The sequence below is a fragment of the Larus michahellis genome, chromosome 11 (assembly GCF_964199755.1).
Source record: "Larus michahellis chromosome 11, bLarMic1.1, whole genome shotgun sequence".
Classification (NCBI taxonomy): domain Eukaryota; kingdom Metazoa; phylum Chordata; class Aves; order Charadriiformes; family Laridae; genus Larus; species Larus michahellis.
Window position 1 is genome coordinate 2415023 of NC_133906.1, and position 24502 is coordinate 2439524.

At 53.3% G+C, this 24502-nt stretch overlaps 1 protein-coding gene across 3 annotated transcripts in view; it reads left to right on the forward strand.

The window, feature by feature from the left end:
- PCDH1 (protocadherin 1) overlaps positions 1–24502 on the forward strand; it is a 57120-nt gene that overhangs the window by 7295 nt on the left and 25323 nt on the right. For all 3 annotated transcript variants that reach the window (XM_074603580.1, XM_074603581.1, XM_074603579.1), the window contains exons 3-4: positions 1504–3696; positions 20362–20581. In XM_074603580.1, the coding sequence (XP_074459681.1) occupies positions 1504–3696; positions 20362–20581 (2413 nt within the window). The remainder of the gene's footprint in view (positions 1–1503; positions 3697–20361; positions 20582–24502) is intronic.

Consider the following 24502-nt stretch of genomic DNA (forward strand, 5'->3'; position numbering starts at 1 on the left):
AGGGGAGGAGAGAGTCTAGAAGCAAGCCGTAAGAGCCCATAGTGTCACCCAGGGCCACCGGGTGGGCAGGTCCCTAGGATGCCACATCCACTAAAATGAGGTTGGAAAGGATGGGCAGGAAGGTGCAGCAGTAGCGGGGGCTGTGGGACGTGACTGTGGGGCAGCAGCAGCGCTGGCGGGTGTGCGGGAGCCTGGCGCTGGGTTACAGGGAGGGCTGGGACCCGAGGTCCACGGGGAGCCTGACTTCATGCCAGACCGGCCTCAATGCTGCCCGCAGACAATACATAGACCCTTTCATAAGTTGCATTCCCTTGGCCACTCCATGGAAACTCCGTCTCTCGCAGGAGGTGGGGGGCAGGCAGCATCCCTGCTGCCCATCCGGGGGGTGCTGCCCATGACCCTGGGGGTGCTTTGCTGTCTGCGGAGTCCAGCAGCTCTGCTCCATCTCTGGCAGTGGCGCAAACTGGCCAAGGGAGCCCGAGGGGATGGATCTCGGTGGATTTGGCTTGGAGGGGGCATTGAGATGATAGTAGCCGACATCTGTTTATCTGCAGCTGCCATCTTAATAAGCGGAGCGCGGCCAGCTCTCATCTGCTTGCTAATTCTGATGTGAATTTTTTAAGAATTCATTTTTCACTGTTAAGAGAATGGAAGTTGGAAGCAGATAAGGGAGCCGCACGGCCAGGAGGAGAATGGGCTGAGATGCCGCCGCTGCTGCCATTGCTCAGCTTTTATCTTTCAGGGGGAAAATGACTTCCGCTTTTTTTGTGAGTGGAGGTAAAAGGTGGAATTTACATTTAACAACTTTCGTTCTCCATCCAAATCTGCTGAGCAAGATAACGGCGGAGCAGCAAATGGTGCAGAGAAGAGGCAGCTTGGAGAGCCGATTAGGGAGGCAAATGTTAGACAAACCTCATCTTCTTTAGAAAGCAAATAATAGGCATAGAGGCAGGTTTATGCGAATGCAGAGCTCCTGGCGGGCGGGCAGGGATGGCTGATGCTGTGCAGAGCTTAGGCAGCCTCGGTCCCCGCTTGGCTGCATCCCTGAATGCCAGAATGGAGCTGCTGCGGCTCCGCACATCATCCCTTCCCTCCTCCTCATCCTCACCTCAGCCAGTAGTTGATCGAGCCCCTCTTTGGGGAGGGTTTTGAGGAGCGGGTGCAGCCAGAGCAGTCCCTCCACACTGCTGCCTGGGTTGTGGCGGCAAAGCTTGGCAAGGGTTCCTGGAGGATTCCCTGCGTGCTGCAGCTGGCCAGGAGGGGAGCATGGCTGACCGGCCCAGCCGGTTTCGCTGGAAGAGCAAGGAAAAGCCTCCCTGCCGGAGGGCCACTCCCAGCTGCTCTGCTGGTTCCAGGCTCTTTGCCCCATAGTCCTTGGCCCCAAAAGAGGAAATCCTGGTTTTTCCCCCCTTCCCCAGAGAAGGCCGCGGCAGGCAGTGATGTGGTTTGCAGAGGGGCTCACACCTTGCCCTCCTGCTCACTGTTTCTCCCTCTATCCCGTAGGTGAAAGCCAACGACTCAGACCAGGGTGCCAACGCTGAAATCGACTACTCCTTCCACCAAGCATCGGACATGGTGCGCCGGCTGCTGCGCCTGGACCGCACCACGGGGCTCATCACCGTGCAGGGGCCCATTGACCGTGAGGACGTCAACATCCTCAAGTTCTCCGTCATGGCCAAGGACAAGGGGGCCAACCCCAAGAGTGCCCGCACCCAGGTCGTGGTCACCATCAAGGACATGAATGACAACGCGCCCTCCATAGAGATCCGGGGCATTGGGCTTGTCACTCATCAGGACGGCATGGCGAACATCTCGGAGGACGTGCCAGTAGAGACAGCAGTGGCTCTGGTGCAGGTGTCCGACCGAGATGAGGGTGAAAATGCTGTGGTGACCTGCGTGGTGGCTGGTGATGTCCCGTTCCAGCTGCGTCAGGCTAGTGAAACGGGGAGTGACAGCAAGAAGAAATACTTCCTACAGACCACCACACCACTAGACTACGAGTCAGTGAAGGAGTACACCATTGAGATTGTGGCGGTGGACTCGGGGAACCCACCCCTCTCCAGCACCAACTCTTTGAAGGTGCAGGTGATGGATGTGAATGACAACGCGCCTGTCTTCAGCCAGAGTTTCACTGAGGTGGCATTCCCCGAGAACAACGAGCCTGATGACCTGGTGATGGAGGTGAGTGCCACCGATGCTGACAGTGGCTCCAATGCCAAGCTGGTTTACTCCCTGGTGACGGACCCCTCTTCCAAGGGCTCCTTCACCATTGACCCCGACTCTGGGGAGATCCGGGTGAAGGCAGTGTTGGACCGAGAGCAACGGGAGCGCTATGAGTTCTTGGTGGTGGCAGCAGACAAGGGCAGCCCCAGCCTCAAGGGCACAGCATCTGTGGCCATCAACGTCATGGACAGGAATGACAACGACCCCAAGTTCATGCTGAGCGGCTACAACTTCTCAGTGATGGAGAACATGCCACCCCTCAGCCCTGTGGGCATGGTGACGGTGATCGATGCTGACAAAGGAGAAAACGCCCGCATCCAGCTGTCGGTGGAGCAAGACAACGGAGATTTTGTCATCCAGAATGGTACTGGCACCATCCTCTCCAGCATCTCTTTTGACCGGGAGCAGCAGAGCACGTACACTTTCCGACTCAAGGCGGTGGATGGCGGGGATCCTCCCAGGTCTGCCTATGTTGGGGTGACCATCAATGTCTTGGATGAGAATGATAATGCCCCCTTCATCACTTCACCCTCCAATGCCACCTACAAACACATCCTGCCCCACACCAGCCCTGGCCAGCAGGTGAGCAAGGTCAAGGCGGAGGACATTGACTCTGGTGTCAACGCAGAGCTGACCTACAGCATCACAGGAGGCAACCCCTTCGAGCTCTTCCAGATCTCCCCGCACAGTGGAGACATCACCCTGGAGAAGGAAATCCTGCGCAAGCACCATGGCCTGCACCGCTTGGTAGTGCGCGTCAATGACAAGGGCAAGCCCTCACGGCACGGCACGGCGCTGGTGCACTTCTATGTCAACGAGACGCTGGCCAACCGCACACTGCTGGACACGCTGGTGGGGCACAGCCTGGACACACCACTCGACATAGACATCGCCGGAGACCCTGAATACGAGCGTAGCAAGCAGCGAAGCAACATCCTCTTTGGAGTCATTGCTGGCATCGTGGCTGTCACTCTGGTCATCGTGCTAGTCGTCCTGGTGCGCTACTGCCGGCAGCGGGAGGCCAAAAGTGGCTACCAGGCAGGCAAGAAGGAGACCAAAGACCTGTATGCACCCAAGCAGGCCAGCAAGAGTGGTAAGAGCAAGAGCAAGGTGAAGAAGAGCAAGTCCCCAAAGCCACCCAAGCCCACAGAGGATGAGGAGGAGACGGGGCTGCAGAAATCGCTCAAGTTCAACCTCATGAATGACTCTGTCAGTGACAGCCCCCGCATCCACCTGCCCCTCAACTACCCGCCGGGCAGCCCAGACCTGGGTCGTCACTACCGCTCCAACTCGCCACTGCCCTCCATCCAGCTACAGCCTCAGTCGCCCTCTGCCTCCAAGAAGCACCAAGTGGTGCAGGACCTGCCGGCCACCAACACCTTTGTTGGCACCGGGGACAACAACTCGACGGGCTCCGAGCAGTACTCGGACTACAGCTACCGCACCAATCCCCAGAAATACACCAACAAGCAGGTAGGAGAGCTCATCCTGAGGCCGGCAGCGGCCCCCCCCCTGCACCGGGGAGCCATCTGGACAGAGGTGTGGGAGTGAGCATGGACTGGCCCCCAGCCCTGCATGCGTGGCCCTGGGGGGCTGGCGGAGGACTACCCCGGAGCCGAGCCACGAAGCCTGGTCATGGGGTGGGGAGGGAATGGGGGTGGTGGCGGTGGAGGGGAGGCCAAAGACTGTCGGAGCCCTTGTCAGAGCACCCGGGGCTGGGTCCTGGTGGCGCTGCTTGGGTGACGGTAATGCGAAGGGCGCTGCGTGCATGTGCCTCTGCATGTGGAGCTCTGGGGAGGGAATCCCACCAGCCTTGGTCCCCTTTGGGGACTGGCTCTAAGAGCAGGGAAGAGGGCAATGTCCACCCTCCCATCCATCCCTCTGCTTGGGCTGACTGGTGGGGAGGGGAGACTGGTCCTACTCCTGCCACAGCTCTGGGCAGCCGTTTTCTAGCCCTGCCCCTGTCTGGGGAGCAGCGAGGAAGGCTCTAGCCTTGCTATTGCCAGCCCGGCTCTGCTAATGCGGCTGAACCTTTCACCATCCCTGCTCAAAGCCATCCAAAAAGGGAGTTTTGCACCCGCTGTGGCTGCCCGGGCAGGTGGGGCTGGGTGGAGGAGCAAAGCTCTGCCTTTTTCCCAGGCTTAGGCTCAGGCTTCCCCCAGGCTTGGGCCCTCTGCCATAGCCAGCGCGGTGAAAACCGGGCTTCCCTTAGTGTGAGCATCAGGGCCCGGAGCTACGGCTCTGTGGGAGCCGTGCTGCAGCCATTGCGGAGGAGGAGAGCGGATCCCGGTGGCCAGGGTGGCATGGGTCCGGCTGTGTGCTGGGACGGGGGCTGGGTCTCGTGCTCAGGGCTGGATGAATGGGGCACTGCGGGTCTCTGCTGCGTGCTGCGGTCGGGTCACTGCTCTTGGTCTAACCAGGGATTTCTGCTGTGTGCGGGGCAGGGTGGAGGTAGGTCTTGGCTGTGGACTGGGAAGGGCTGCTCGCTGGTGTGCACTGGAGCTTGGAGCTGTCCCAGGAGGTCGTGGGATGAGCCCGGAGCTTGCAGGACCCTCTTTCCTCAGGCTATCTGGCCAGTTAACTTGCATCACATTTCTGCTTTGGCGCCTGTCGGGTCTATCCTTAAATAGCTAGGGAAGGAGAGGGGGGACGAGTGCCTGTGGCTTTGCCTCCTTCCTGGGGCCCCGTGGGTGAGGACCACCCACTCCCCCACTGTGCTGTACCCTCTGTGCCCTATGGAGACCCCTGCTCCCTTCTTTGTACCCCAGTGAGCGGCAGGCTGGGCTCCTGCCGTGGGGCTGAGCTCAGCTGCCCTGTTGGATTTGACTTCAATAAAGTTTTCTATTTTTGACCAGTTGTGCCTTATTTTCCCCACTGCCCCCTGAAGATACTCTTGCTCCCAGCAATTTCCCAGGCATATTTTCCATGTCCTCAGTCACCGGACCACCCAGGCTCCACAAGTCCTCCACCGTGCCCCAGAGTGGCAAGTCCAGAGACCTCATGGTATAGCCCCCCGCTGCCTCCCCAGATTGACATCTCCCATCTCCAGTCACTGTTTGGCCCTCTAAGGAGACAGCTTCCTCCAGCACATGGTCCACAGCACATGCATGTACGTACACACACATGTACATCTGTGCCACAGACCAGCTTTCTTCCACCCTAACGTCCCCCTGCATAGCTTCTCCTGGTTCATCCCCATATCCTTCTGAGACCCAGCCATGTCCCAAAGCCAGCACAGGGAGGAGCAGATCCCTGCCACGCGGTACCTGGCTAGCATGACCCAAATCCTGCTGGCGAGGGCTGGAAGACGCCTGCCTCTCGCCCGCCGCAGTGCTGGAATGAGGACGCACATGGTTGCAGATGGAGCCTGGGTGCGTCAGCAGCGCCAGGGGGAAGCACCCGAAGCAAGGTGCTCCCCCCACCCCGGGATGCGATGGGCACCCTTGCAGCAAAGGAGAGGTCCTCCCAGGCAGGCTTGCTGGCGGCAGTGGGGCTGCGGGAGGGCGGTGGAGACAGGCGGCCACGCGACCCATAAAGATGGCTCTACCCCACCTGGCGGGCAGGTTGGGGGCGATGCTGATGCCGTGGGGTTTCCTCAGGCTCTTGCCTCCAGCGGGTTGGAGAGAGGATGGGTCCTGGTAGTCAGGAGCTGCACAGCACCCCTTCCCCAGGCCCTGGATGGGGCCATCCTACACTCCCATCCCTCCAGCCAAGCATCACATCCCAGGGACCCCCTCCCCGCCCACCCCTTCATCTTTCTCACGGTTTTTCTTTCAAACTGGGGCAGACATCCCTGCGCCTGTCACACCAGCTTCACCTCTTCCCTGGGGACTCCAACCGGCCACACCAGGCTGCCGGAGAAGAGGAGCCCTGGCGCTGGGAGAGATTAGATCATCTGGGGAAACCAGTGGTTCTGGCTTCGGTGGTTTCAGCCCTGTGCCAGCCTTGGCTCTCACAGCTTCCTAGTTTGTTTTGCTAACAGCATAAGGTTTTATCTTGAACCGTCCAGGAAGTGTCTGGGCCTCCTAGGCAGGCAGCGCTGGGACCTGCGGGGAGATGCGATGGCTGCAGAGGAAGAAAGGAGACACCAGCAACCACCTAAATAACTAGTCCCTGCAGGGCTGGGCAGGGCAGTCTGGGGTCTTGGCTCAGCCTCACCATCTGCTTCCCTTTGGGAACTTTCTGAGAGAGGTTTCTCTTCTTTCCTTGTCCTCGGCAGCTCTTTGATGAACCTGGGGTGAGAACGCAACCTCTCAGATGCTGGCGTGGGGAACGTCCCTCTTTTTTCTTTTACCTGTCTCCCAAGCTCCACCCTTTGGGGCTTTTTTATACCCGGGGGCGGGGGGGTGGTGTATGCTACCTCCTTTCCCAGCTGCACAAACCCCAGTCTGCCCCAGGTCCTTACAGCCCCCTACCATCTGAGAAGCTGGCTGGAGTGGTGTTAACTTCAGCGAGCTACTGCGAGCTCAGCAGAGGCGCCTGTACCTGCCTGCAGGCTCAGGAGCACGGCACAGTATTAATTACTCTCTGTGGGGGGGGTGAAGACTAATTTTGTAACTGTAATGGACAGAATGAAATTGTCTTGTTTTAGAATTTAGCTTAGAGTCTCCATAAATTGCAGGTTTAGGTGTTGGCAGATGTCTGGGAAAGTCTCCTACTGTCCTGGGTCAGTGGGTTTTCTCAAGGTCGTTCACATGGAATGAGCTGATAAACGGATCCAGAAACGAGCTGCAGATGGAGCTGAGGGTTCATGGGGGACCTGCCCTGTTTTTCCCCACTTTCAGGAAGACACTGTGCTGGGAGCAGTTCCCAGGCACTGCAAATCAGATCCTGCTCCTGGGATTGGTTGCGCTTGGTTCCGAGTTCGCTCTGGCATGCAGAGACCGAATGCGGGAGCGTGGCAATGAGGTCCCGGGGGCTGAGCCCCAGCTGTGCTGGGAAGACTGTCTGGGCTTTATAAAACAACTGGGAATGCCCAGCGGCTTGTGAGCATCAATGGGGTGCTGGTGGGAGCTGGGGGAGGACAAGGGGAGGGCGAGGAGTGGGGTGTACGCTGTGCTGGCTTCTGGGGAATTGGTGAGCAAGCCCCACGAGCCAGGTGGGATTGTGTGGTGGCTCCTGGCATGTCTGTGCTGGGTGACTTGGGTTTATGGTGGGGAGGGCTGCACTGGGAGAGCCCCGTGGGGGCTCAAAACGAAGAGCTTCAGCCAAGGGAGAAGAGCAACACCGTGGTACAGCCTGGGCTGTGCAGCCAGAGAGGGCATGGGTGTGCGCAGGCTCTGCTGCAGGGGGAGGTGGCAGCGGGGTGCTCCGTGTGTGGGAGGTGGCAGCGGGGTGCTCACAGCCTGCACCCCACGGAAGGGTGGCACGGGAGTCTCTGTGGCAGGGGGTGATGGAGGGATTTGTGCAGGCTGTGTGGCAGGGGTAGGTGATGCGGGGGGGGCACCTCCTCTGGGAGGAGGTGGCACAGGGAGGGGTACAACCCTCGTCCCCCGACGAGGTGGCAGAGGGGTACGTGCTGCGGCAGGAGGCACAGGGTGTCCCCAGCCAGTACCACAGGGAGAGGTGGCACAGGGCTTTACGCAAGCCGTGCTGTGTGGAGCAGTGGCAGTGGGGTGTACTCAGCCTGTGCGTGGCGGGAGGTGGCAGCGGGGTGTTCATAGCGTGCAGCCTTGGGCAGGTGACTCCTCCGTAAGCAGCATGTCTGCAAGGAGGCAGTGGCTCTTACTTCATCAAGGAGAGTGTCAGGTCTCTCCTGCCTGACAGTCCCTGGCCCCACCAGCCCTTGGGATCTCGTCTTTTGCTCCCTTGAAGGCTCGCCCAGCCTGTGCTACCTGCTTGGGGATCCTCACGTCAGGCTGTGCCGCCTGGATGGCTCGCAGCTCTGGCCAGCTCCCCTCTTCCCACCCTGCTGAGCCAGATGCTGTTCATTCCTCCCTGCCCTCCTCTTCTTCTCACCTCTCAGACCCTCAGGCTCTCCCCTGCCTGATGTCCTTGGAGCCAGTGTTGGTCTGTGGTGAACATGGGCTTCCCTAGCTTGGGTCAGGGGGACTTCTCCTTTTTTTCCCCCCATCCTACCCTCTTTTCTTTCATAATTGTACCTCCTCCTCTCCATCCCTCTCTCCTGGTCTCTACCACTGCTCTGCGCAGGCAGTGACCTCCCCCTTCCCTGTCACTTTCCCCTCCCCATCAGTTTCTCCTGACCGGCTGTCTGCTGGCCCAGGTACAGAGGGATGCTGAGCCCTCCTCAGCGCAGGACTGAATCCTCGGCTGGCTCCAACAGCCGAGCTGTGCATCCTCTGTGCGATGAAAGCGCTGGCTGTGTGGGCAGCCGCCCGGTCCAAGCCGTGCTGATTGATATTCCCAGCACTGCTCTGCCCGCTCGGCCGGGCTCTCAGCTGCAGTGCTGTTCCCTGTGCTCAGACCAGCCTGGAGTGGGGCCCAGCCCTGCAGCCTCCTTAAACAGTCACCCAAGTCCTGGGGCAAAATGCGGTGCCGCAACGGGGAGTGTTCTCCGGGCACTTTGTGGTCCCTCTGCCCAGAGAGCAGCTATGGATGAAGGATGAAGGGTGGGATGCAGCTGAAGGGGGTGGAGGGTGGGGTGCTCCAGAGCTGGGATGTTCTGGGACGGGGTGGAGAGGAGGCTGGGGTAATGAGAGGGTGCGTGATGTAGGGCAGGATGGGGTGGGGTGTTGCGGGGGAGAGCAAAGGCTAAAGGATGCGTGGAGTGAAGGAGCACGGAGTGGCTCTGTGCCTGGGAACTGTGTCAGCTCCTGGTGGGAAGGGCAGCCCCAGGAGGGCGCGGGGCAGCAGTGAAGAGGTGGATGCTGTGTGTCTGAGTCCCCAGAGCTAATGTCCACCCCGGACCCCTGTTGTCAATCGTGTGCAAGAGCCGCGCAGCTGGGCATAGGCTTACTCATGTGGAGCTGTGCTGGGGTGAGTTGCAAAGAGCAGGAAGTCCCCTTCATGGGGTCTTGGACACTCAGCCCCTGTGGTACCTTGCCAAATCTCTCTCTTGCCGGCATGTTTTTTTGAAAGCTGCCCCTAGAGCTGAGCCCTGTGCCAAGCCCAAAGCACCTTCCTCCCCCTCCGCCCTCCATCGCCACACATACCTGTCGTGTGAGAGCCCATGAAACCCTGGGCACAGCCCAGGTCCATGGGAGAGCTGTGCTCCTACATACTGCCCTGCAAGATGCAGTTGCACAACCCAAGCTCTGCTCTTGGGAGAAACCAAGATGGTCAATGGAGATTATTCCAAAAGGGACTCTTCCCACAGTCCCTTGCTCCTTCAGTGCCCCAGGAAGCACACAGTCTGCTCGGCTAAGGCGGAGGAGGATTGAACATGGGTGAGGAGGAGCACGGCTGCAGGGGCATAGGCCACCTCTGGCATCATGGTCCCATCCCCCTCTTCTTGTCACCTCTGATATTAGCTGCAACATCCATCTGTCCAACCTGGATGAATCTCAGTCTTGGTTTCACCTCTGGGACCCAGAGTCACCCGTGACTCAGACCCACTCAGTCTCCCTCAAGTAGGTCCCCGTTGACGTTGTTTTCTCTCTGACTTTCTGGACTTTTCTGCAGGTCTCAATCTGCACCCTTGAGGACCTGCTTTCCGTATCCCACCAGTAACAGCGGTTTCTTTTCCTAGTGGGGTTCCGGACTCAACCCTGTGGTTGAGAGCACAAGAGGAAAAGGAGATCAGACAAAGAAAACAACTCCCTAACATCCCTTAAAAATATCTCCTAGTTGTTTTGCATTGATGTGTTCCCATGGTGTAAGCTGTTTACTGCCTCAGTCCTTCAGATGCTCACAGGAAAGAGTGTGTGGGAGAGTAGGTTTGTGACCTGCTAGGAGGGCAGGAGAAAGCTTGTGTGTTATCTCATCATTTACAGCCATTTTGGCATTCACAGCCATGCCCTGTGGATCCTGCCCAAAGATCCCTAAAGATGCCCCTGCACCGGGAGGTAAACATCCTTCTGAGCACCTCTTCACTTGCAAAATAACCCCCTCCTGATCTGCTGTCTAAACAGGGCATGGCTGGGCAGCCACCAGTCTTGGCAGGTTTCATCAAAGCTGTCATTAGAGCCATCAATTTGGGAGGGCAGCAAATCACCACGTCTCCCTTGGAACTGATCCTGCTCCTTAGCGAAGCTGTCGGAGCAGAGTGCCCTGATTCTGCTCCTCCAAGACTTCTCTAAAGGCCTGAGCAACCTGAAAGCCTGGAGCTATTTAGCTCCCACATGGCCTGGTTTTCACATGCTCCAAACTCCCCGATGCTCTTGAGCAGCTGCAAAGCTGCTGCCAGGAAGACTCTGACAGATATCCCGTCCCTGCTGGGGGGGGAACTTCTTGTCTGAGCTCCGGACTGAGATCGCACTCTAAATGTCTTGCTAATGTGATGTCTGATGTTCCTCTTACACTAATCTGTTAATCTTTCTGCTTCTTCATCAAAAGCACTCAAGCCCAGCAGAAAGCAAAATCAGTATTTCAGATGTTTGAAGAGCCCTTCGTTATTATTCAGGCTGGGCAAGACCTTTTGGGGTATTGTGATTCAAGGCCCTGGAAGTGCCTGGAGGAGCTTGGGTTTTTTTTTTCCAAGGATTTCAAGTAGATCACAGCTTATTAAGGGCTATCAGGATGTCTCTTAGCCCAGAGAAGAGAGCTCAGAAACATTCTTTAATGTTCAGGAAAATTTTTCTTGAGTCACGATCTGCAAGGTCTGGCCCAAGGACTTGACAGCTCCCCCAGGATTTGAGGACAGGGTAAAAGAAAGCCGTCCTCAGCTCATCCATACCAGGGTCCCATGCCAGTAGAATTGGTGATGCCAGATCAGCGCAGGCAAGATAAGTGGCCTTAACAAGCCTTACAATATGACTTGTCTTACCTGTTTGATCTCCCCAAATGAAGGCTTGTCTTACCCAATATGATCATTCATCATTAGGCACAGGTTGGTTGTAGACCACTAGAGTGAGGGCTCTGACGATGTGTAGAGCATGTTGTTGCACAGACTTACAGAATAGACAGAATTCCTTGACCGAGCAGGAAAAGCTTCCGCCCTTTGCCTGTGGACATAGAGATGGTTAGAAGACAGGGTTGCCATCAGAGGAAAATTTTCAATTTGAAAAGAAATCAGCAAGAATTGACAAGGTTTTTTTCTATTTTGGCTCAAGTCAATGAATGGATATAGATGGATAAATATAGATATTTTCCCTAATAATTTCTAAGGACACGATTCTGACCGACCTTTTTTGAATTCATCTTCATAATTGATACTTGGATTGAACTCTGAAGGGAAAGTTACCTTTGCGAGAGCATCATTTTTTCATTTCTGCGTGTCAGCAAAGATATCCCCCCTGCCCCAACTTTGAAGCAGGAAACTCGCTTGAAAAATGATCTGATTTCAACAAATTGACATTTTTTTCCATGCAAAGTCTTCTGTTGAAGCATTCCTGGTTATCTCGCTTTTTTTTAGAGTCCCGAGCCTACAGCTTGGAGCCCCCTGCTCTCCCCAGAGCTTTCAATGCTATCTGTCAGCCCCACTGGGTGCGACTGGGAGCCAGATTAGCTCATTATTTTCCCAGCATTATTTTCCCACTCTACAGCTGTTGGATTCCTCGAGGGCTTTATTCAAGTGTTACTCCCAGTCCTAGAACCTTTTTCTCCCCGGGATCTTCAGATGGTTTTAACATGATTGTGAGACCTCCTTCTGTGTCCCGAGCAATTTCCGCTCTGTACCAACTATCTACAAAATGGCTCTATTATCAGCTTGAAGGTGATAGACATTTCAGGACACCACGGTCAGTCCAATTTAGACATTATTCCATAAAGATTATGACCCCTTTAGATTTTATGATTCACTCTTTAGATGATTTATTTCCATATTTTCCTTTCCAGTCTTCATTTCAACCAAAGAAAAGCCAAATTGCACATCCTTGAAGGGCTCAGAGCTCTGATAGGCTGAGAGGTTAGGCAATCTCTGTCCCGGGGCTGTCTAAATGGGTTTCTAATTGCATTAGATCTTGCTATGAGTTAGATAAATTCGATCTGACCAGGCAGGTTGGCACCGGGCTTTGGCAGCTTCTTTGAGCATCATGCAAATTTCAGGAAGCTTCAGGGCACCTATGTGGAGTCAGCCCACATTTTACCCAGATTTATTCATTAAATAGTGCCTTGGGATCTGATGTCCATTTTAGGATGGCTTTTCTGCTATCATTATTTCTGCAGGACTTGTAGCACCTCTCTTCTGACTGCAAGGTCAGCACTTGCTAATTGTCAGTAATGGAAGCCATGCGAACAGCCACTCAGGAGAGTTGCTTTTCAGATAATGCCTGGCTTTGGGAGGTGTGATTCGCATGGGTTCCTGTATGTCTTTCCTCCAGTTGTGGATTCCTTCTGTAGCTTCATTTGTCAAGAGTTAAAGAGCTAAAATATTGTTGGGGCCATCCCTCACTTCAGACACTGGGATGGGGATGGTCACAAGGATTTGGGTGCAGAGCACAGCCATCAAACTGACCTCCTGAACATCAGATGGACCAGAACTGTTCAGCCCTGATGCTAATGTGCCTTGTGCAACCACAGTGGCTGTATTGGAGGCTACCCCAGCAGATCGTCAGACTGATAGATCAGAAAACTGGGCTTTTAAGTCTGCTAGTAGTCCTGTCCAGAATTGTCAGTGCTCCTTTGGAGCCACTGCCTTCAATGACAAATCTTTTGGAAAGCCTGAACATCTTTTTTTGAATGCAGGAAGGGTCTCACGGGCATGCGTAGACCACACCTTTGCTTAGAGCTGGGTTCATCTATCTCCCTCCCTTGTTCGTGCTGGCTGGAGCTCCAGGAAGGCAGTTGTCCTGCCTGGTTGCTCCATCCCTCCCTTTTCCAAAGCAGGCAGAACCCCCAGGACCTGTTCCCTTGCTCTGCACCATCTCTTTCCTCAATTCCTTCATGTTGTGCTAAAAGGGAGTAATCCAGTACTGCTGAGAACTGCGGCTCTGGCGTGGTTTGGTCCACTTTACAATGTGATAGTTAGCCCTTGTGCTTCTGAAAATCTGGACCTGGAGACGCTGTGGCAGGGCAGGGAGGAACCTCTGGGATCAGGATCCCCGGACCATGAACGAAGGGGACCAGAGGGCAGGGAGGAGCGCAGTCCTTGAAGAGCAGAAGGTTACCATAGGTGCCAGGAGGCTGACACCAAGCCAGGGCAGCATTTGCCTTTGCTGCTCATATACAAACACCCTCCTTCATTGCGCTGCTTTGCCTGGTGCCACGTAGCGTTTCGAGCTCTTCACACCACATGGAGGTACGGCAGCCCCAGGCGTGAGGGTGAGTGCAGGAGGAGTGAGGGATGCTCTTGGGGTGTTTCTTCTCCAAAAGTCAGTGCAGCGGCTCCACAGTGTGCTGCTGGGGTAGCACGGGAAAGGATGGGAAGACCTAGCTGCTCTGACTCTGTTCTCACCCCAAAACACTAGCAGAAGCACATGCTGTTGTTCAGACGGACTGTAAAATGGTCGACTGCTTGTGGCCCAGGCTGAGCCTGTGTCCTGTTTCCTACAGCTGGAGTGTTTCCCCGGATGGTTCTTGGCAATTCAGGTCCAGCTTTCCTTGAAGCTTGCCCTGATTTCCACAGGCATAATATTCCCCTCAGCCTCCTGCTCCGAAGCCCGTGTTGCGGAGAGCTGGAGCCCTGCTCCTCTCCAGACATGACACTAGCAAATCAAATAATTCTCACATGCAGCAAAGCCTCCATACGTGAAAAGTTGGATCTGTGTAGCTTGGGGCATGGTCCCTGGGCTTATTTATTATTTTTTTTTGGTAACCGGGGATGTTGCATAGCTCCAGGTTGGTTTGTAAAAGAGAGGGGTTCATGAATTAATCTGAAGTTGACTAACTCATGTGCTACAATGGCTCCCTTGTCACTTATTTTTATATTCTGGGCATTGGGTCTGACATTGCCTTTCGCTTTCAGCCCTGTGAGTTGCTGCATTGTGGCGGCTGTTGGGGAAGCAAGCTCCTTTGGCAGCTGGCTGAAAGGCCGTTGAGGCTTCTGGCATGTGGGGAGGCGCAGGAGCAATTGGAGGCTGCCAGATGAGCCCATTAGCCGTGGATCCTGCTTTTGGATCAGCAGTGAGGTAGTTAACAATTTTGATATTTCCACCACTCCAGCGTTAATCGGCGCTCGGGGGGAGGAGCAGGGCAGCTCGCCTCCGTGGGGGATGTTGCACCGCACCATTCCTGTTGGCAGGAAAAGGGAGCCCGGGGCGGATTTTAAGGTTTCCTTTGTGAACAGCGCAATTTCTGGTCCCTTAGACAGGGCTTCATCTCTTGCCACTCGGTCCATGCCGCCTGCGCAGGGGGTGATGCTGTGCATTTTGGGGAGCTGGTGTGACACCCCCCAGCCCTGTTCCCTCGTAGCACTGCTCTCATTTCAGCTGAATTCGTTTTCCCCGGGTTTAGCAAGGAGAATCAGCTTGGTGCAGGTCCTGATGAGAGCTGGAGGTGTTTGCGATGAAGGGAAGAGGCAGGAGGGAGGGGGTCCCTTTAGTCCCCCTCCAGCATCCCTGGGTGGGGACCCTCATGGCAGAGGGTATCAGGACAGAGAAGGCCCTTGGCAGGGACTGGTGTTGGGGCTTTTTGGGGTGGGCAAGCAGGCTGGGGAAGGCTATCAGGTAGAGCCTGAGAAAATTTGTCATCAAAACAAGTCCCTGCTACTGTCAGATAAGCCCCAAAACTGGCACTGTGGGTGTGACCCTGGCTTCCCCGTGGTAGAAAGGCTGCGGCAGAGGTGGGACAGGCACTGAGAAGGGCAGCAGAGCTGGCCCAACCTGCCCGGCATCTGCAGGAGGACAGGCTGCACGTACCCGCCTGCTGCAGCTTGCAGAGAACCTAGCGGAGCAGGATGCGGCACAGATCTGTGAAATTGGAAAGGGGTAGAGCGAGGAGCAATTACTCATGTTTTCTCATAACCCTGCAGGTAGGAGAAGTTCAAGGAAAAATTACCAGGCAGCAGATGTAAAGCCAAAGGGAAGCGCTGCTCCGCGTAGCACATGGGCAGAGAGTTCACTGCTGCAGGATGCCACGGAGGCCAAAAGCAGGCGTGGACTCAAAAAAGGCATGAGAGCACTTGACAGAGGATGGGGGTCATTAAATGTATAAGCTGCAAATGATTCCTTGCTCAGGAAAAAAACCCAAAACTGATCTGCAGCACAGTAGAAACCCGCAGGATTTACTGGGGGATGAATGTCTTCATCAGAGCATCCGCTGTTGCTGGAGGCAGCTGCTGATGCTGCTGCTCCCTGCGGAAAGTGGGGGACGGGGACTCCGTTTGCTCCTCAGATGTGTAGGCTGGCACGGGCAGGTCTCCCCATCAGGAATATAAGAGCGAGCACTGGGGAAAACCTTGAAAGGAGTTTTTTTTCAGAGCCACAATTCCTCAGATAAGAAAATAGACGGCTTTGCCCCAAATCCCATTTCTAGCACAGCAGCAAAGTGGAAACAGCAGTTAGAAATAGAAAAACAATAAATACTGGGTGGGCGGGGGGGGGCAGGGGGGGAAGGGAGGGAGTGTGTAGCAATTAGTAGAAATGAGTAGTTATGGAGTGTAGAAAATTGACAAGGAAAGCCAAAAACATTGGGGGAAAATCAATTCTGACAAGCTAAACGCAATAAGGAATACTTTAAAAAATGTGCTAGGAAGAGGTGGAATCCAGTAATTGTCATTTCCAAACAGAGATTGCAAAATTGTTAATTATGTAGAAAAATGCAAAAGTATTCAACAAATAGTTCTAGTAATTTGGACTGAGACATAACAACGTAGGATGCAGTACCTGCCAATGTGTTGATAACCAGCAAAGACATTCAAAATATCATCCCCTTGAAACAGTGATATTTGAAAAAAATCTAATAAAATAATTTGCACCAAAGAGCCTTCAAAGGTCTGAAGTAGGAGCTCTCTGCTCTGGGAGTGACAATGGAGCTGGGGACCCCAGGATGGGCCAGGAGGAGTGGGAGGGCAGGGATGCCGTGAACCAGCCGGAACAGTGATGATGGGGATGCTGTGTGCACCACACACTGTCCTCACCAGCCCCAGGGAACAACTGGATTAATAGCTAAGGCAGGAAACTCAATGATGGAAATAGCATTGACGTCAGTCAACGCAGTTTGAAGGGAAAGGATACTGGGCAGTGTCATTACATGACAGGTCCAGCTCTTAAACCTTTCCTTAGGCATCTGCTCTTGGCCACCAGGAGAAACAGGACCTGCTCTAGGCATACCTGCGGGTCTGAAGCAGAAGAACTGGTTTTATGTTGATGTGAGATTACAGCGTGCGGCTGATCAGCTTGGAGTTTGATGAAGATGCCGAGCTGATAATGCGTTATGTTATTACTATTATTATTTTGAATCAACACTACTCATTATAAGTAAAGCATTGTTAGATAGATGAAGATCTGGTTTATCAACAGCTTGGTGAAGGAAAGCAGGCGTTGGTTGGGAGTCCTTGTGGAAGGAGGTTCTCCTGGAGGAGCTCTTCGGCAGCAGTACTGTGCCTGCTGCCATTCAACGTTGTAATCAACGATCTGGAAGTAAATACAAAATCACCGCTGATAAAATTTGCAGCTGACACGGAGATTGGTGGAGTGGGAGATCATGATGAGGATAGAGCAGTCATGCAGAGCAATCCAGATTGCTTCGTAAACTGGGCCTATTTAAACAAAGCGCATTTTAACACAGCCAAATGCAAAGCTGTACATTGAGAAGTAGGGAATGCTGGTTTATATCCTGGAAAGCACTGACTTTAAAATGGATTTAAGGGTCACACTGCAGGAGTAGCTCAGTGTGAGTGCTCGTGGTGCTCCCACCAAAGGGCTAATGCAGTCCTCAGATGAAAAAACCTGAGAGGCAGGAGGAGTAGCAGGTCTCTGTAGAAAGACCTGGTGAGATGGCACCAGCAGTCCTGCAGGGATTGCCTCTGATCCCGGAAAACCGAGTGGGGGAAAACCGGAGCAAGTAAAGAAGAGGGCCACAAAACTTCTTTCCTGGCTTGCAGGTTCAGGTTTAAGAAACCCGGTTTGTTTAACTCCTCAAAAAGGACATTGAGGCGTGCCTTGATTGCACTGTACAAGCAACTTCTTGTGTAGAAAACCTTGCGTGCTGAAAGGCTCTTTAACCTAGCAGAGAAAGGTCAAACAAAACCCAATTTCTGCAAGTCACTGCCAGACAAATGGATTCAGTGTCTTTCCTTGACTCCAGAGCAAGGCTCTCCGGGTGGAGAGCTTCAGCCAGACACAAGCTACTATTATTTTTGAAGTGCATTGGTCACAGCATCGTGGGGACTGCGCAGTGTACGAGGGGGACACTAACCCCCATTGGTGCCACGCTGCCGTGCGGGATTGGTGGTGAGTGGGCTTGAGTGTGGATTGTCTTTGCCCTGCAGCGAAGAGACGAGCCCTTTCAAGGGCTGCCAGGCAGGTTCTGACATTTAAAGGAGGTGTTTTTTAGGTAAAAGTGATGCTATTTGGAAGGAGACCACTCAGGGGAGAGATACTAGCTGTCACAGGCTGGGTTTCTGAGGCTGTTTGTTTGTATTATTGCTGGCACCCCAAGGAGCCCTGGTTGCTTGTCTGGGGTTTTATAAGCACAGAGTGAAAGCAGAAGCTTTGAGCTAGGGATGAGCCATGGTGATGGTGGAAAACAGTTTCAGGCAGGCAGTAGGGGTGTAGGACGAAGCTGTAGGACAGCATTGCCTGGCATGGTGGACAGTGGAGTCCATGCAGTGAAGACTTTTGCAGGCATTACACAGCTGCACAGCCTACAAAGTGGGCTGGGAGATGTCCTCTGGAGGCCTGCACACAATTCTGCTGCAGGCAGGACTGCCTTGACCCCAGCTCTTCCAGAAGTTTGCATGAAGACCTCCCAAGAGGTGCTTGCCTATCCTTTCATGACAAAGATTGCACCATCTGCTTAGGCAACCTATTGCACTTGGCTAAACCTACCACTGTGTTTTTTCCGAAATGGCTAACCTCAGTCTTCCTCGCTGCAGATGAATGCCATTTCTTGTGTGTTCATGGTCAAAAGAAGCATCTTTCTCTTTGCAGAAGGCTTTGATGAGCTTGAAGACTGCTGCCTTTGCCTGGACACAGTTCTGCCTCTGAAGTCCTACTTGAGCAGAGCAGAGCAAACAGATCCTTGTGTGACTTAAAGACAAAGCGCCTGTTTACGCATCCCAATTTAGATGCATTTTTTGGTGAGAGATTGACACCATTGACGGATAGTCAACCCAAGATCTGTTGTAACCCCCAATCCTTCAGCCAGCCTGCTGCTTGAGCAGTGATTATTTTTCCCAAGTGTGCAAATGTGACAGATATATTCCACATCTCTCATCCAAGCAGTTAATGAAAATACAGGCTAGCGATGGACTTGGGACACAACTCGTAGAATTTCATTTGATACATCGTCCCAGCTAAAAGGCCTGTCTTCAATAATTACCTTCCAAATACAACTTTGTAAATGCTTTGCATCCACCCTGCAGTGAACTGCACTATATTACCTAGCATAGAAGTACTATGCTGCACCTACACTGTTTTCCTGCATTACTTATGAGAATATCATCTAAAATAGTGTCAAAAAACTTCCTAAAGTCAAGATATAACATTTATTGCTCCTCCTCCATCCACAAGGCCTGATGTCTTTTCAAAGGAAGAAGTTCAATGGCTTGACATGTTTGTTTGTGACAAACCTACAGTGGCTGTTACTCATTTCCTTGTTATCTTGTAGGTACTTACAAAGAGTTCTTTTATCTGTTTCAGTATTTTTCCAGGAACTGAAATTAAGCTAACTGTTTTATAATTCTCCAGCTCTTCTTTTTTCTCATCTTTATAGACAGGCGCTATTTTAGCTCACTTCCAGTCTTCTGGAAGCTCCCTGATTCTCTACAAATTCTTTAAAAAAAAAGTATTAAAAAAAAAAGAAGCAAAAAAAAAAAAAGGCCTAACAGCTCTGAAGTTACTTAAATCAGGTCTCTAAGCACCTGGGGTGAATTTAATCAGGTCCAACCAACCTAAAAGCAGCTAGCTCATCTAAATGCTCCCTGTGTGTTCCTTCCCTCTGCTAGTCTCAATTCCTTCCCCTTCCTCGTTGGTGCTAGCTGTGTGGGACACCTGATTGCCACTCAGTTGTAGTAAAGACATCAGCAAAAAAAATATTCAGCCTAAATGGTGTGTTGGTTCCTCTCCCTCCTGATCGCCTTCAGATCGCCATCAAATAGCTCCTTTCTTAGGCTCCTTCCTACATTTATGGGTGATTTTGTCTTTTTCTCTCTTGTGGTGTTTGTGTTTCATTCACTGCACTCATCATCCTGCTCTTGCCCTATGAACTTGTACTACCCTTTCCACTCCTTGGTAATCACAACAAAGAAGGATTTTATGGAAGGATTTGAAGGAGGATAACGATGTAGCTTAATGGCTGTTTGCAGGGAGCTCCTCCCAAGCATGAGGCAAAGCTGGGGAGAGAAAGTGTGAAGTAAGGTCTTTGAAATGTTTAACAAGCAGACAAAAGAAACGATGGTGACCCTTGATGAAGAACCTCTTAGAATGAGAGATGGAGTCAGGTCAGAGGCTGGAAGGTGAGAGATGATGTCATCATAGCTCTGTGCTAGGCAGTGATGGTATTAGAGGGACTCTCAGGTGAGGTGGACTTGGACAGGTGGGTCTCTGAGAGCACTAAAGGTGCATGCAGGGTTTGAGTGCAAAGTGGAGACCCCAGGTGAAGGGTGGGGGCCCATGATTCAGGATGCTGTGCTAATGGGAGATTTTTCTGGAGCCTACCTGTCATGGAGAGGGCATCTGCCCAGGGCTGTCTCTGGGTGGAAGAGGAGGCTGGGGCATGAGCTGTGGGGTCAGGGGTGCACAGGGACTGTGCAAAGTGTGCTCCCTGCATGGGGTGGTGTCTGATGGGCTGCTCTTGTCTAAGGTGGAGCCTGGTGCTGTGTCTGTCAGGCTGTCTGCAGGGGGCTGATGATGGACCCTGCTGGTGTTGGGAGCAGTGGCAGGAGCACTCTGCCTCTGTTTAGGGGTCAGGTTTGATGACCACCCCCCTTTGCCTTCGTCTGCTGGGTGGCAATAGCTTTTCTCTTCTCTTCTCTCCCAGTTACCTCATCGCCGAGTGACGTTCTCTGCAGCCAGCCAGGCTCAGGACCTGCAAGATCCCTCCCAGCACAGCTACTACGACAGTGGGCTGGAGGAATCAGAGACCCCAAGCAGCAAATCGTCATCTGGGCCCCGCATTGGGCCACTAGCCCTGCCTGAGGATCACTACGAACGCACCACGCCTGATGGCAGCATCGGGGAGATGGAGCACCCTGAGAATGGTATGTGCTCGCGGCACGCGTGGCTGCCCCCTCCCAAGTACCCTGCACCTGAGGCTCTTCATCCTCAATGCCGACCCTCCCCTGGTGTGGGTGAGATGGGGCAAGGAACTCAGTTGGGACAGGCTTGCCACGCTCAAGTCTGGTGGGGCTGGGAGGCTGGAGAGGAGCTGAGGTTCAAAGCAAGAGAGCAACAAGGACATGGTGGGGAGGGGAGAGATGGATGAGGGGGAGGAGGTTTGGGGGAAGCCAGGATATGTGGGAGTGGGAAGAGCCAAGGAAGCAGATGGGTTTGGCAGGAGGCAGATGGGTTTGGGATGATGTAGACAGGGGGCCCAACAGGATGGTCTGAGATAGCAGTAAAGGCAGCATACAGAATGGGATGTAGCCCAGCCCATGGTGAACTTGTGTGCCGCAGTCAGGTGGTCCCATGGGTGCCTGTCCCCTTGGCAGGGCAGAGGTGTAGGGGTGGTTGGGGTGTGATGTAGCTCTCCATGCTATGGTGGGTGTTGGAGCTGTGGGAGTTTCCCAGCAAGCAGAGGGGGAGTGCAGGTTTAGTGGCACGAACTGGGATGGGGAGATACGTGGAGCGGAGGATCAGAGAGCGTGGTGGTGGCAAACCCTAAAGCGATGTGTCCTGCCTTCATTTGGCCCTTTAGGTCACCTCTTGCTCGGGTCCACCTTTACCTGAGAACCCCACCAGAGGTGTCCGCAATCTCACTGCGGCAGAGCTGGCTTTCCCCTGCCCTGGCGCAGCTTCAGTCCCAGTTCTGCTCCTCGTGCTGCCTCTGTGCTGCCTGCCTGACTACCCTCAATGAGCCCACTCCCCAAGCTATCTTCTCTGGCCAGCTTCAGTTGCTTCCTTGGACTTGGCTCTGGCTGTGCACATAACATCTACTTTCCTGTATCTGCTGCCTTCTGTGCTCTTGTGCTGAGGGGAGGTTGTAGTGGAGCTGGCAAGTTCAAAGGAACTTCTGACAGGGAAAAAGAGGAGGTGCAAAGGGTTCTTCTGAAGTCTCCTCCTACTTCTGGGAGCATCCTGGACTTTGGAAAAGGGCTGTATGTGGTGGGGAAATGGCTAAGAGTGTGTTCAGCTCATCTAGGGAGCTGCAAACCTGCTGGGTCCCCCCTATTAAGAGCACATGGGGCCCAGGGTAATTTGTGGTCTCAAAGGTCTAGTGGAAGATCTCTCCCTTCTTCCCAGATTAGTTCCTGGAGTAATGCTGTGGTTTGCTACGCTACAATCATTGAAGCAAAGCATGGCGGTGCCAGGTCTGGCAGGGTTCCCAAATCCATTTCTTGCTCGTGTAATACGAGGCACACTCCTGTCTAGGAGAGTCGTACAGATCACTTTCTGCCCAGAAGTACCAGCCAGTCAACCGGGAAGAGCAGTATGGAGAGATTCCTGGAGTCCTGGCACAGGACAACAGTACTGGACTTCTCAAAGTGCCCTTGAGTACCAGCCTGCAAAAGAGGCTTGAAGGACATGTGGGCAGGGACATGCCGCATGGCTATGCTGAAGGTTATAGCAGGGCAGTGGTGGTGACAGGTCTGGAAGAGGAAAGTTTGAGCCCCTGAAGGTGACAGGCAACCCAGAGATGATGAGGGAGGAGCAGGGCTAAAAGTAGAAAGAGGAGAGAGAAAGAGGAGGACCTGGAGGGTCTGCAGCAGGAGACGGAGGGCTTGTTGGATCCTGTTGTCCTTGGGACGTTTGTTGTCTGCCCGATGGGGATGAGCAGACTCAAGGAAGGCTAGGAGAAACCTTGAAACTGCCTGGAGCAGTGGTTCTCACAGGGACAGAGCACCTGGGCATGGCTCCCTGCCCACAACATCACAAAACCCAACCTCTCCTATAAATGAGGCAGCTCCCTCCCTTTGCACAAGAGTCTCTGTGTACATTCCCAGCCCAGGAGGACAGAAATCACCACAGACCTGTCCACTAACAAATCCACGTGTGACAGAGACATGTGCAGAGGCTCCCAGGGGACAGCCATAACCCTGTTCTGCTTGCCATCCCCCAGCCTGTCCTGGCGTGGCTCCTTTCACGTGGCAGTGGTTTGGAATCAGGCTCTGGTGCCTTCAGCAGCTGTCCTGACCTGGATAAACCCAGTTCAGTGCAGAGGCCACAGCAGGCCAAGGCTCTGGGGAATTCACTAGCATTAACTCTAGTTGGTCCTCATGCTCTGCAGATAATCTGACAAAGGCAGTTCAATGAACTTGAGGGGCTGAGGTCAGGGTTGTGATCTGTTAAGCAGACTATTAGGGGACCCTGGCACTGGGCCAGGTGATTTGGAGGTGATGAGTTGCGTTAGATCAGTTCATCAGAGCTGTGTTTCCCATGGTCCGCCTGCCCGAGACGTGGCACATCAAACCGCTCTGTGGTGCAAACAAGACCTCTCTGTCTTGTTTGTCCAGAGAAGGGTCATGTCTTGCTTCCTTGGAAAGAGTATCTAGTGATGTGGGACTACCATGACCTTTTGGGGGACTGTCTCACCATGGCCTTGTCTTGGCTTCTGTAACTGCTCAAGCAGCACCAGCCCCTCAGAGATCAGATTTTGTTTTTTTCGTGGAGCTGGGAAGACTAAGCCATTCTTGACCTTATATTAAACTGAAGAGACTAATTGGATCCTGCGCACCTTATCTCGCGGCACGAGCGCAAGACTGACACGACTGTGCATTTTCTAGGCTTTCATCTAGTTATAAATATCCAACATAACACGGCTTCCATTGCTTTCTGCAGGAGATTATCCCTGCAGCCGAACCAATCTGATAAGCAAGTATGCAAGGCTATTTATAGCTTTTCAACTGGAAGACAGATCCATGCCTTTTCTTTGTAGATGGTTCTTCACTTGATTAACACACATATCAGTGTCCTCCTTTTTTGGACACCTTTTACAGTGCAGACTGCAGTAAAACACTGTATTGCAGGGGCTGAGCCAGGTCCTTTTCAGGAGGAATTAACGACGTTTCTGATGAAGACTTCTCCAGTATCTTGGCACTGATGTGTCAGCTCTTCAGTCATCCCAGGCATTTGTCATCCCTGGTATTTTACCTAGCTGCCCACTGTTTCCTCCCCAACATTTTGCCATGCTGTTATCTGCTTCTGTGGGGTACACTGAGCTGGGAACTGAGCTTAGTCTCCCACTTGGCCACCCGTTGCTTTCACTAACGACATCTGCTCCCCCAGTATCACAGATTTGCTTTAGTTGGAAGGAGCCTGGGAGTGATTCTGCTCTGCAGAGGATCTGCCCTGCCATAATGCACGCGGAGCTTGGATTATGAAAGTGCCAGTCTCTCTCCATTGACGGTGGAGAGAATTTAGTAAGATTACAGGACCAAATATGTTCAATTTAGGAAACGTTACAGCTGCTTCACTCTGTCCCTCTGTAGTACAAAGGTACCTGAGATGACAATATATTGGATGAAGTATTTCTGAATGGCATTCTTCAGCCCACAGAACAGGGGCAAATATTTAATCTGCTTTATCCCCATTATTTAAAGTGAGGACCCCATGCCATTTTTAATGCATGCCATTAAAACCCCGCACTGAATATGTAATTAACAATCATCTCCTGAGCTTTCGCAATGCACTTAGTGCAGTTGTATCTGTACTTCACAGATGTTAATGAGTTTATCGTCACAGCTCCCCTTCCAGAGAAGAAATTCCACCATAGGTGGGGAATGAAATAGAAAATTATAATCTGCATTTCTGAGATGTCTGCTAGCTTTGTGTGACCCCCAGATGAGCTGGCAGCTCTTCGGTCTGCTCTTTTCAGAAGGAAAAGGTCTGCTCTTTTTCGGAAGGAAGCTGCTGTAGGATCCCAGTGCTCCTGAGCCACGAGGCAGGTCTCCAGCTGCTCTTGGACGGTGAAGCCAAGGCTGCATCGGCCACCTCCGGGCAGCTGCTGACGTATGAGGAGCGAG